This window comes from Bombina bombina, chromosome 4, assembly GCF_027579735.1.
Source record: "Bombina bombina isolate aBomBom1 chromosome 4, aBomBom1.pri, whole genome shotgun sequence".
Classification (NCBI taxonomy): Eukaryota; Metazoa; Chordata; class Amphibia; order Anura; family Bombinatoridae; genus Bombina; species Bombina bombina.
The window spans coordinates 459,595,642-459,609,324 of NC_069502.1; the positions used below are offsets into that span (position 1 = coordinate 459,595,642).

The 13,683-nt window shown below is 42.2% G+C and overlaps 1 protein-coding gene across 4 annotated transcripts in view; it reads left to right on the forward strand.

The window, feature by feature from the left end:
* DVL3 (dishevelled segment polarity protein 3) overlaps window positions 1–7,271 on the forward strand; it is a 569,022-nt gene extending 561,751 nt beyond the window's left edge. For 2 of the 4 annotated variants that reach the window (XM_053710324.1, XM_053710327.1), the window contains 2 exons: window positions 5,480–5,878; window positions 6,286–7,271. In XM_053710324.1, coding sequence (XP_053566299.1) covers window positions 5,480–5,878; window positions 6,286–6,320 — 434 coding nt within the window. In that variant the 3' untranslated portion in view covers window positions 6,321–7,271. Of the gene's footprint in view, window positions 1–5,479 lie in introns of all 4 variants that reach the window. The other 2 variants (XM_053710325.1, XM_053710326.1) reach the window with 2 other exon arrangements.
* Window positions 7,272–13,683: the final 6,412 nt, after the last annotated feature.

The following is a 13,683-nucleotide window of genomic DNA, read 5'->3' on the forward strand; positions in this document are numbered from 1 at the left end:
GCCTGGAATTCCTTTTTCCCCTTCTCCTATTATTAGGAAGATGTTTCCTATTGCGGATTCTATTAAGGAACCTTGGCAAACAGTCCCTAAGGTTGAGGGAGCTATTTCCACTTTGGCTAAGAGGACCGCTATTCCTATTGAGGATAGTTGTGCTTTTAAGGATCCCATGGATAAGAAGTTGGAGGCTTTACTTAAGAGGATTTATGTTCACCAGGGGCTCCAATGGCAACCTGTTGCATGTATTGCTACGCTTACCAGTGCGGCTGCATATTTATTTGATGCATTGTCTGATTCTATTCTTCAGGAGACTTCTCTGGAGGAGATTCAGGATAGAATTGGCAATTCTTTTATTGTGGACGCCTCTTTACAGGTCGTCAATTTGGGAGCTAAAATTTCTGGCTTTGCTGTTTTGGCTCGCATGGCTTTATGATTAAAGTCCTGGTCTGCGGATGTATCGTCTAAATCTAAGCTTTTATCTATTCCTTGCAAAGGGAAGACTTTGTTTGGGCCTGGTTTGGTTGAAATTATTTCTGATATTACTGGTGGGAAGGGTCATTCTCTTCCTCAGGATAAGAGAAATAAGCAGAAAGGTTGTCAGAGTAATTTTCGTTCCTTTTGTAACTTTGCTGGTAAGTCTTCCTCTTCCTCCTCCAAGCAGGATCAATACAGGTCTTCTTAGAGAAATAATCAGTCCTGGAGCAAGGGAAAGCAATCTAAGAAGCGTGCCGCTGTCTTTGTTCGCTCCAGCCTGGGCAAGGGATGTTCCAGATCCTTGGGTAGTAGATATTGTATCCCAGGGATACAGACTGGAGTTCAAGACTTTTCCTCCCAGGGGCAGGTTTCATCTCTCAAGGTTATCAGTAAATCAGTTAAAAACAGAGGCATTCTTAAGTTGTGTCCACAATCTTTCTGATATGGGAGTGATCGTTCCTGTTCCAGTTCAGGAGTAGGGACTAGGATTTTATTCCAATCTTTTAATCGTTCCCAAAAAGGAGGGAACTTTCAGACCCATTTTGGATCTCAAATTGGTAAACAAATTTCTCAAGGTTTCAAGATGGAGACTATTGGGTCAATTCTTCCTCTGGTTCAGGAGGGTCAGTTCATGACTACAGTAGATCTGAAGGATGCATATCTACATATTCCTATTCAGAAGGATCACCACAATTTTCTGAGATTTACTTTTCTAGACCAGCATTTTCAGTTTGTGGCTCTTCCTTTTGGTATTGCAACTGCTCCCAGGGTGTTTTCAAAGGTCCTGGGTGCATTACTGGCAGTTCTCAGATTGCAGGGGGTTGCAGTAGCTCCTTACCTGGACGACATTCTGGTTCAGGCGCCATCTTTTCAACTAGCAAACTCTCACATGGAGTTGTTGTTGTCTTTTCTGCACTCCCACGGTTGGAAGGTGAATTTTGGAAAAAGTTCCTTGATTCCGGCTACAAGAGTGGTGTTTTTGGGTACCATTATAGATTCTCTGGAAATGAAGATCTTTTTGACAGAAGCAAGGAAGTCAAAAATGTTCAATTCTTGTTTGGCTCTTCATTCATCCCCTCAGCCGACGGTGGCCCAGTGTATGGAGGTTATTGGTCTAATGGTCTCAGTCATTGACATCATTCCGTTTGCTCAGTTCCATCTCAGACCTCTGCAGTTATGCATGCTGAGACAGTGGAACCGAGATTATACGGGTCTGTCTCCAAAAATTGTTCTAGATCAGGCTGCAAGAGATTCTCTTCCGTGGTGGTTGTCTCAGGATCTTCTCTCCCAGGGAACCTGTTTTCTCAGGCCTTCCTGGGTGATTGTGACCAAGGATGCCAGTCTGCTGGGTTGGGAAGCTGTCTGGGGTTCGTAAAAGGCTCAGGGTCTGTGGACTCGGGAGGAATCGGTTCTTCCTATAAATATTTTAGAGTTGAGAACAATTTTCAATGTTTTTCTGGCCTCAGTTGGCTTCAACCCAATTTATCAGATTCCAGTCTGACAATATAACGTCCGTGGCTTACATAAATCATCAGGGAGGAACTCGGAGTTCCTTGGCGATAAAGGAGGTAGCCAGGATTATTCAATGGGTGGAGGCTCACAATTGTCGTCTGTCTGCGATCCACATTCCAGGGGTGGACAATTGGGAAGCGGATTTTATGAGCAGACAGTCGTTTCATCCGGGGGAGTGGGAGCTTCATCCGGAGGTGTTTTCCAGTTTGATTCTCAAGTGGGGTCAACCGGAGTTGGATCTTATGGCATCTCGTCACAATGCCAAGCTTCTGAAGTATGGTTCAAGGTCAAGGGATCCTCAAGCGGTTCTAATAGATGCTCTAGCAGTTCCTTGGAAGTTCAGTCTGGCATACGCGTTTCCTCCGTTTGCCCTTCCTCAAGTTATTGCTCTGATCCAACAGGAGAGGGCCTTGGTAATTCTCATTGCACCGGTGTGGCCTTGCAGGATCTGGTATGCAGATCTGGTGGAGATGTCATCCTTTCCACCTTGGAGTCTTCCGTCGAGGAAGGACCTTCTACTTCAGGGACTCTTCCTTCATCCAAATCTCGTTTCTCTGAAGCTGACTGCTTAGAGATTGAACGCTTGATTCTCTCTAAGCGTGGTTTTTCTGAGTCAGTTATTGAGACTATGATTCAGGCGCGTAAGCCTGTGACTAGAAAGATCTATTACAAGATATGGCGTAAATATATGTATTGGTGTGAATCTAAGGGCTACTCTTGGAGTAGAGGATTTCTAGAATTTTGTCTTTTCTCCAGACCCAGGTCTGGAGAAAGATTTGTCTGCTAGTACCCTGAAGGGTCAAATTTCTGCTTTATCTATTTTGTTACATAAATGCCTGGCGGATGTGCCAGATGTTCAGTCTTTTTGTCAGGCCTTGGTGAGAATTTGGCCTATGTTTAAGTTTGCGACTCCTCCTTGGAGTCTTAATTTAGTTCTGAGAGTTCTTTAACAGGCTCAGTTTGAGCCTATGCATTCTTTGAATATTAAGTTGTTAACCTGGAAGGTTTTGGTTGCTATCTCTTCGGCTCGAAGAGTTTTGAGCTTTCTGCGCTGCAACGTGAGTCTCCTTTTCTTATTTTTCATTCTGTTAAGGTAGTACTTCGTACTGCTCTTGGTTTTCTTCCCAATGTTGTTTCTGATAAGAATATTAATCAAGAAATTGTTGTTCCTTCTTCTCATAAGGAACTTTTGTTGTACAACTTGGATGTAGTTCGTGCTTTTAAATATTATTTACAGGCGACTAAGGATTTTCGCCAATCTTCCTCTTTATTTGTTATCTTTTCTGGGAAGCGTAAGGGTCAGAAAGCTAAGGCTTACTTTGCTTTCTTGTTGGTTGAGGAATATTATCCGTTTGGCATATGAGACTGCTGGTCAGCGGCCTCCTGAGAAAATCACGGCTCTCTCCACGAGGGCTGTTTCTTCTACCTGGGCTTTCAAAAATGGTGCTTCTGTGGATCAGATTTGCAAGGCTGCCACTTGGTCATCTTTACACACTTTTTCTAAATTTTACAAATTTTATACTTTTGCTTCAGATGAGGCTGTTTTTGGGGGAAAGGTTCTTCAAGCATTGGGTGCCTTCTGTTTAGGTTAACTGTCTTGTCCCTCCCTTATCATCTGTGTCCTCTAGCTTGGGTTTTGATTCCCAATAGTAATTATGATGATCCGTGGACTCACCGTGTCATTAGAAAGAAAATGAAATTTATGCTTACCTGATAAATTTGTTTCTTTCTTGACACAGTGAGTCCACGGCCCTCCTTGTATTTTCAGACAGTTTATTTTTTCATAAACCTCAGGCACCTCTGTACCTTATATTACTTCCTTTCTCCTTTCCCTTTGGTCGAATAACTGGGGGTTGTGGGTAAGGGGAGTGGTATTTAACAGCTTTGGCTGTGGTGCTCTTCGCCTCCTCCTGTAGGCCAGGAGTGATATTCCCAATAGTAATTATGATGATCCGTGGACTTACCGTGTCAAGAAAGCAACAAATTTATCAGGTAAGCATAAATTTCATTTTCCAAATATATAAAAGCAGTATACTAGAGAAGTCATGAAAATGAGTGTGCATGTAAGGAGATCAGAAATTATTGCTATTAGTTTAATGGAACACAATTTTACAAAGCTTGCTATTCAAGCGGACGTTCCTTAGCATTGATCAAATTAATGCATTTGTAGTTAAAGAGGTAAATCCTGGTGCGCAAGTAAACTGTTTTAATGTGTTTAGTTTTGTAATGAATTGCTGTTTTAAGTTAGATATGTAACCAAGTGATTACATTTTATTGGAATTGTAGGGACCAATAGGAGGATAACAAGCCCTTTAAAAGGGGTGGTTTGTTTTAAACCTTTTATCAGCTTTGAGTACGGCTATGGGCCGAAACGTGTCAGCTGTTTAGCTATCCTCCTCTTGGAAATTTGGTAGGCTGTCAGCCGTGGGTCCGTATACAATACAGCCTTTGTTACAGTGAACTGTCTCTATTTTATTGTGGCATTTAATAAATGCTTTTTTCGTTATCACAGACAGTTGGTCCTTTTTGGGTTTTTTTTTGAGTTTGCAAATTCAGATAGAGCATATGATTTAATTTAATTTTTTCCAATTTACTTATATTATCAAAGTTGCTTCATTCTCTTGTTATCCTTTGTTGAAGGAGTAGCTATACACTACAGGGAGCTATCTGACGTTACAGCCGTATCTCACGCATACGGCTGTAACTAACCCACAGAGAACATCGAGTAGAAAGTCTGGGGTAAGCCCTTGTTTGCTAGCAAACCAACACGTAATATAAATACTGAAAGTGTACACTGGACTGTTTATACTTACACCACAAACTCTTTTTGCCATTGCAACATTTATATGGCGGCAACTTAAGAAGTTTCACTTACGGAGACGTCCGTTTTTATCTGTTATTATCGTTTGTGCAATTAAATTGTGTCATATTTTAGATACGATATTGTCCTTGTCATACTTTTAAGTATAGTATTTATAGTCTTATTTCTTAGCACCTTTAGCTGTAGCGCTCCTGATTCACTCCCCCCTTTTTAGCTATCTGAACACATCTGGTGAGCCAATGAAAAGAAGCAGTTATGTGCCCCCACCAATCGGCAGCTAGCTCCTAGTAATGCATTGCTGCTCCTGAACCTACCTATGCTTTTCAACTAAGGATACCAAGAGAAAGAAGCTAATTAGATAATATAACTAAATTGGAAAGTTATTTAAAAATCAAATTGACCATATTTTTCAATAAGTTTGGTTCCTCAAATTGTAATCAACAGACAATAAAGGAAAGTTGATGCCTTTTAGCCACTCTTTTAATAAAAAAAAATTCATTGTTTTCTTTTATTAGTTTTAAAAAATAAAAATAGTAAAAAAAAAGATTTTACAAGCACTTTTTAATATAATATAATAATATGAAATGCAAAAATATGAATATAAAAAATTGAGCTAAGAACCTTGTGAACTGAATGCAGAAGTCAAAGATTGTGGGGTTTTTTTGTCCCTCATAGGCAGCAGAAGTAGTGGCTCCAACCGAAGCAGCACAGAGAAACGGAAAGACAAAGACCCCAAGGCTGGGGACTCAAAATCTGGTGGAAGTGGAAGTGAATCAGATCATACCACACGGAGTAGCTTGCGCAGAGATCGGGCGGCCAGTGAAAGATCTATGCCAGCAAGCGAGCACAGCCATAGAAGCCACCATTCAGTCGCACACAGCATCAGGAGTCACCACACGCACCAATCTTATGGACCCCCTGGAGTACCCCCTCTTTATCCCCCTCCAATGATGATGATGCCAGCACCCCCTGCCATGGGACCCCCAGGAGCACCACCTGGTCGTGACCTTGCCTCTGTCCCACCAGAACTCACTGCTAGTAGACAATCTTTTCGCATGGCCATGGGGAACCCTAGTGAGTTCTTTGTGGATGTTATGTGAGCAACTATTCTAAAACTGGCTGTTTAAGCATTTTTTTGTCTATCAGAAAGTCTTGTTATTAGTAATTGATACTAAGAAAGGAGGAGAGTCCAGCACGGTGCAGATGAGCTTTGTGTGTGATGTTCGCACGGACCCTCTCACTTGCCACTAATATATGCACCTAATCTCTCAGACCCCCGCTGTAGACTGTATGCGTGTGCAGGGGGAGGAGGCTGGTCCGAAATCTTGCCTGGCTGCTTGGCTTCAGTAACAGATTTATTTTAACAAATTAACAATGCATCCAGAGATGACGATAGTGGAGCTGAATGTCATTCCGTTTGTGTTTAATTTTTTTATTATTATTTTTTGTTTTGTTTTACATTTTGTGTTTCTTTCATTAAGCAGCAAAGATTTCTGGGGTATTTGACTTTCTCTGATCAGCTTGCCAGAGAAAGATTATTATCCCCAGCTGGAACGTGTCACTTCTTATGTCATGGAGCTACAGTTTGTAGATGGAGGATCCAGTGCCACATCAAGATGTTGGGTTTATGTAGAGGAAGAGGATTTTGCTGGAAGGAAACACCACAAGCCTTACACATACATGGAACAAGAATAAACACTAACTAGTTACACGGAGTGCCACAAAACCTTTCTTCACAAACTCACAGAGCAAAAAAAATCTATTCTTCTAAAGCATTCTGTATTAACAGCACCTTGCTTTAGAAAAGGTACATATTTTATAAACGTATTTAAATTTAAATTAAGAGGCAACTGTCATTCTTACACTTCTGCCAAAAAGCCAACAACATGTTTGTTTTCATGTATATGTATTTCTCTACTATGTTTTGCACATAAAAGGGAGAAGATGCTGTCATCCCGTTACACTACATTGTACCTGTTTTTTGTCAGTGCAGGTGGAAGATTTTTCTTACTTTTACCTGAATGAATGTCCCAGGAATGGTGCTGTCAAATCTATTTTTCCAAAATTTGTATATTGTGCACCATCCCACCTGCATCCTAAATACTAATGAAATAACAGCACAATGTACACGACAATAGATTGTACACGCAGACTCTGCAGCAATGTGTGACACTGATGCCCAGGAGAGGAGTGAGAAACTCCAAGATGACATGGACTCAGCAGTTTGGAGAACTAATTCTACTATGTATCCAATTAAAGCTGTGTTTGGAAACAATATTATTAATATCAATATTGTCTTTCTACATCACCTGTCCTCCCTGTTGCTCATGAAATCAGGGTGATCTCTTGCATTCAGTGCTGCCACTTTGCTTTTTTGCAAATAATTTGATAACGTGAGCAGCTATCCAGCTTTTACTCACTTAGTTTTCTTGATATTTCTGATGCAATAAATCTCCACAAGTTTTAACTTTTGTCCTTTGTCATCACTTAATGAAGTTCAGTATGTACTACAGTATATATTTCTTTCGAACAGTGTATTTTAGTTAAGTTCATAATGTACATTATGCTGTATAGAAGAGGCTGGTAACCTTTGTATAAATGCTGTGCCAAAGTAATACTATAAAGTGGCTAGTTTTTGCAACCCTCGTTTTTTCTTTATTCCCTTTTCTTTCATACAGGTGGTGAGAGTCCACAATCTATTACTCCTGGGAATTACATTTCCTTACCACTAGGAGGAGGCAAAGATTCCAAAAAACCCACGAACTCTATAAAACAACTCCCACCTCACAGGTACCTCAGTCTTTGCATTGCCTCCACTGGAGGTGGTTGAAGAATGAAGATGTGCATTGGATTCTTCAGAGAGAGGGGTTCTCAGTCTATATTGGGGCCCGGTTTCTCCTCAAAGTACTGTGCTTCAGAGGGATGTATATGGTGTAGGGTTTGTGGCTTTTTCACCTCATGAGAAATCTTTTACAGATCCCTCAATTTTTAGTCACAGGGACTTGTCTTTTGCCTCCTTTTATGGATCTACAGTATACTCATATTCCATAACCTCTGCTGATATGTCTTTTAGTACTGGTTTGGCTGTCTACCGATTGTTTGCTGGTGGACGAGTTTCTAAGTTTCTATTGGTAAGTATCATTTTTTAACATTTAGACACTTCATAGCCTTATTATGGGCATTTATTGTTTATATATATATATATATATATATATATATAGGTGTGTTTGTAAAGAGAAGTCAGTTAAATCAGCGCTAAGTAAGAACCCTGAGGCTATGTGATATTGTATATAACTTAAAGATGCTGCCTTATACCTGAACACAAGAAATATGGGGTCCCCACTCCAGAGAGCCTATTGTTCAAAAATGAAAACAAGATAGTGTAAAGGAAGAGTGGTAAAAGGCGCACAAATAAGCTATTTGGGAAATTTCAATCCCAATCGGGTGTATAATCAAGAAGAGGGAAGCTGCAACAAAAATGCCACAAAAGGTGTGTATATATATATATATATATATATATATATATAGATAGATAGATAGATAGATTTGAGAAATTCTGTCTCGAAAGATAACTGCAAACTGTCTAGTTAAAAATATATAGAAACAATACAAACGATAAAAATTATGTTCAGTTGTCACATCCACAATAAAATCATGTGGCGAACAAACATATCATGAAACAACTGGTCCAAATTAAAAAAAGTTATTATTGTACAATTAAAGGGACAGTAAACCTAAAAAATAATGTTATATAATTCTGCACATAGTGCAGAATTATATAACATTATTTTAGTGCTAGTTATAAAAGCTTTTTTTCCCTTTGAATTTTTTAAAAATATGCCGCTTTTACAGACCCGCTCTCTGCTGAGCGGGTCTGTTTTTTTTACTCAGCGCATCGGGCCAGCTGTATAGTCACAGCCCGGCTTGACCACACCATAACATTAAGTGCAGCTCGCTCCTGCTCTGTCTGACAGCAGGAGCGAGCTGCACTTAATGTTATGGCGCGGTCGGGCCGGGCTGTGACTATACAGCTGGCCCGATGCGCTGAGTAAAAAAAACAGACCCGCTCAGCAGAGAGCGGGTCTGTAAAAGCGGCATATTTCTCTTGTAAGGTGTATCCAGTCCACGGGTTCATGCATTACTTGTGGGATATTCTCCTTCCCAACAGGAAGTTGCAAGAGGACACCCACAGCTGAGCTGTCTATATAGCTCCTCCCCTAACTGCTACCCCCAGTCATTCTCTTGCAACTCTCGACAAGAAAGGAAGTATCAAGAGATATGTGGTGACTTAGTGTAGTTTTACCTTCAATCAAGAGTTTATTTTTAAACGGTACCGGCGTTGTACTGTTTTACTCTCAGCCAGAAATTAGAAGAAGAATTCTGCCTGGAGGTTTGATGATCTTAGCGGTTTGTAACTAAGGTCCATTGCTGTTCTCACACATAACTGAAGAATATGGGAAAACTTCAGTTGGGGGAACGGTCTGCAGATTACCTGCTTTGAGGTATGTTCAGTATTTTTATTTCTAGAGAGATGAATAAATTCTAGAAAATGCTGACAGAGCCTTGTGTATTTGAGGTAAGCCTGATGCAGTGATTTAACAGCGACTGGGATCATGCTTACAAAACAGGGCAATACTCATGTTAATACTCATAATACTTAGTGACAAAACGTTTACATGATTTCATAAATAGGACGTTTTTTCTCTGAGGGAGATAAGTCTTTATTTGGGGCCTAGTTTCCACATGACTAGTCAGATACTCCTAGGAGTATTTTCTTAAGGCCCCTCTGACATCCAGTACATGGTGGGAGGGGCATATTTTAGCACTCTAACTGCGCAGTTTTAATTCAGACTGAGACATCCAGCTTCCCTAGAGGAGTCCTCTGGCATCTGAGGACCATTTCAAAGGGGTTATTTCTGCAAAAAATCGTATGTAAAGGCAGGTAGGAGCCTCAGCAGAGCTGTGGCAAGGTGCTCAATTGACTTTTAAAGTTTTTTAACGTTTTCAATCCGGTTTGGGGTCTAAGGGGTTAATCATCCATTTGCAAGTGGGTGCAATGTTGCTTTAGTGCCTTACACACACTGTAAAAATTTCAAAGACTTTACTGTATTTTTACACTGTTTTGCAGTTTAAGTGCTAGTTTTTTCTCTTAAAGGCACAGTAACGTTTTTGTTTAATTGCTGTTTCACCTTTATTAAAGTGTTTTCCAAGCTTGCTTGTCTCATTACTAGTCTGTTAAACATGTCTGACATAGAGGAAACTCCTTGTTCAATATGTTTGGAAGCCATGGTGGAACCCCCTCTTAGAATGTGTACCAAATGTACTGATATTTCTATAAACTATAAAGACCATATTATGGCGCTTAAAGATTTATCTCCAGGGGATTCTCTGACTGAAAAGAGGGAGATTATGCCATCTAGCTCAGAACCTATAACTCCTGCTCAAGTGACGCCAAGTACATCTAGCACGTCTAATTCTTTTACCTTACAGGGCATGGCGGCAGTTATGAATGCTACCCTCTCAGGGGTATTCTCCAAACTGCCATGGTTACAAGGAAAGCGAGACAGCTCTGGGGCTAGAACTAATGCAGAGCTTTCTGACGCTTTAATGCCTGTGTCCGATATACCCTCACAATGCTCAGAAGCCGAGGCAGGTGAGCTTCTATCTGTGGGTGACATTTCAGACTCAGGGAAGGCGTTACTTCAGTCTGATTCTGAAATGACAGCGTTTAAATTTAAGCTTGAACACCTCCGCTTATTGCTTAGGGAGGTTTTAGCGACTCTGGATGACTGTGACCCCATTGTGGTTCCAGAGAAATTGTGTAAAATGGACAAATACTTTGCAGTTCCTGTTTACACTGATGTTTTTCCAGTCCCTAAGAGGTTTTCGGAAATTATTACTAAGGAATGGGATAAATCAGGTGTGCCGTTCTCTCCCCCCCCCCCCCCCTGCTTTCAAAAAGATGTTTCCCATAGATGGCGCCATACAGGACTCGTGGCAGACAGTTCCTAAGGTGGAGGGAGCAGTCTCTACCCTAGCTAAGCATACAACTATCCCCGTCGAGGACAGTTGTGCTTTCCTAGATCCTATGGATAAAAACTTGGAGGGTCTCCTTAAGAAAATTTTTATACATCAAGGTTTTATTCTCCAACCTCTTGGATGCATTGCGCCAGTTACTGCTGCAGCGGCTTTTTGGTTTGAGTCTCTTGAGGAGGCTCTACAGGTGGAGACCCCGCTAGACAATATTCTAGACGGGATTAAAGCTCTTAAGTTAGCTAACTCCTTTATTTCTGACACCATTTTTCATTTAGCCAAGCTAACGGCTAAGAATTCAGGTTTTGCCATTTTGGCGCGTAGGGCGCTATGGCTTAAGTCCTGGTCAGCAGACGTTACTTCAAAGTCTAAGCTTCTTAACATCCCCTTCAAGGGACAGACCCTATTCGGGCCTGGTCTGAAGGAGATCATTTCTGATATTACTGGAGGAAAAGGTCACGCCCTTCCTCAGGATAGGTCCAATATGTTAAGGATCAAACAGAATAATTTTCGTTCCTTTCGAAACTTCAAGAGTGGTGCAGCTTCAGTTTCCTCTAATGCAAAACAAGAGGGAAATTTCGCCCAGTCCAAACCAGTCTGGAGACCTAACCAGGCTTGGAACAAGGGGAAGCAGGCCAAGAAACCTGCGGCTGCCTCTAAGACAGCATGAAGGAGTAGCCCCCGATCTGGGACCGGATCTAGTAGGGGGCAGACTTTCTCTCTTTGCCCAGGCTTGGGCAAGAGACGTCCAGGATCCCTGGGCATTAGAGATTGTTTCCCAGGGATATCTTCTGGACTTCAAAGCTTCATCTCCAAAGGGGAGATTTCATCTCTCACAATTATCTGTAAACCAGATAAAGAGAGAGGCATTCTTACGTTGTGTTCAAGACCTACTGGTTATGGGAGTGATCCACCCAGTTCCAAGGGAGGAACAGGGGCAGGGCTTCTATTCAAATCTGTTTATAGTTCCCAAAAAAGAGGGAACTTTCAGACCAATCTTGGATCTCAAGATCCTAAACAAATTTCTCAGGGTCCCATCCTTCAAGATGGAGACTATCCGAACCATCCTCCCTATGATCCAGGAGGGTCAATATATGACTACCGTGGACCTAAAGGATGCTTATCTCCACATTCCGATTCACAAAGATCATCATCAGTTCCTCAGGTTCGCCTTCTTAGACAGGCATTACCAGTTTGTGGCTCTTCCCTTTGGGTTAGCCACTGCACCAAGAATCTTTACGAAGGTTCTAGGGTCCCTACTGGCGGTTCTAAGGCCACGGGGCATAGCAGTGGCTCTTTACCTAGACGACATTCTGATACAGGCGTCGACTTTTCAAATCGCCAAGTCCCATACGGACATTGTTCTGGCCTTTCTGAGGTCTCACGGGTGGAAGGTGAACGAAGAAAAGAGTTCTCTCTCCCCTCTCACAAGAGTTTCCTTCCCAGGAACACTGATAGATTCAGTAGAAATTAAAAATTTTCTGACAGAGGTCAGGTTATCAAAGCTTCTAACTTCCTGCCGTGCTCTTCATTCCACTTCTCGGCCGTCAGTGGCTCAGTGTATGGAAGTAATCGGCCTAATGGTAGCGGCAATGGACATAGTTCCGTTTGCCCGCCTACGTCTCAGACCACTGCAACTTTGCATGCTCAATCAGTGGAATGGGGACTACACAGATTTGTCCCCTCTGCTAAATCTGGATCAAGAGACCAGGGATTCTCTTCTCTGGTGGTTATCTCGGGTCCATCTGTCCAGGGGAATGAGTTTCCGCAGGCCAGAGTGGACTATAGTGACGACAGATGCCAGCCTTCTGGGCTGGGGCGCGGTCTGGAACTCCCTGAAGGCTCAGGGTTCGTGGAATCAGGAGGAAGCCCTCCTTCCGATAAACATTCTGGAACTGAGAGCGATATTCAATGGTCTTCAGGCTTGGCCTCAACTAGCTGCGGTCAGGTTCATCAGATTTCAGTCGGACAATATCACGACTGTAGACTATATCAACCATCAGGGGGGAACAAGAAGCCCCCTGGCAATGTTGGAGGTTTCAAAGATAATTCTATGGGCAGAGGTTCACTCTTGCCATCTCTCAGCTATCCATATCCCAGGAGTAGAGAACTGGGAGGCGGATTTTCTAAGTCGGCAGACTTTTCATCCAAGGGAGTGGGAGCTCCATCCGGAGGTATTTGCCCAGCTGATTCAACTATGGGGCAAACCAGAACTGGATCTGATGGCTTCTCGTCAGAACGTCAAGCTTCCTTGTTACGGGTCCAGGTCAAGGGATCCCCAGGCACCGCTGATAGATGCTCTAGCAGCGCCCTGGTCCTTCAGCCTGGCATATGTGTTCCCACCATTTCCTCTCCTCCCTCGTCTGATTGCCAAGATCAAGCAGGAGAGAGCTTCGGTGATTTTGATAGCACCTGCGTGGCCACGCAGGACTTGGTATGCAGATCTGGTGTACATGTCATCCCTTCCACCATGGTCTCTGCCGCTGAGGCAGGACCTTCTACTCCAAGGTCCATTCAAACATCCAAATCTAATTTCTCTGCGGCTGACTGCTTGGAGATTGAACGCTTGATTTTAGCAAAACGTGGTTTCTCCGAGTCATTGATACCTTAATTCAGGCTCGAAAGCCTGTCACAAGGAAGATCTATCATAAGATATGGTGTAAATATCTTTATTGGTGTGAATCCAAGGGTTACTCATGGAGTAAAGTCAGGATTCCTAGGATTTTATCCTATCTCCAAGAAGGATTGGAGAAGGGATTGTCAGCTAGTTCCTTAAAGGGACAGATTTCTGCTCTGTCTATTCTTCTACACAAGCGTCTGGCAGATGTTCCAGACGTTCAGGCGTT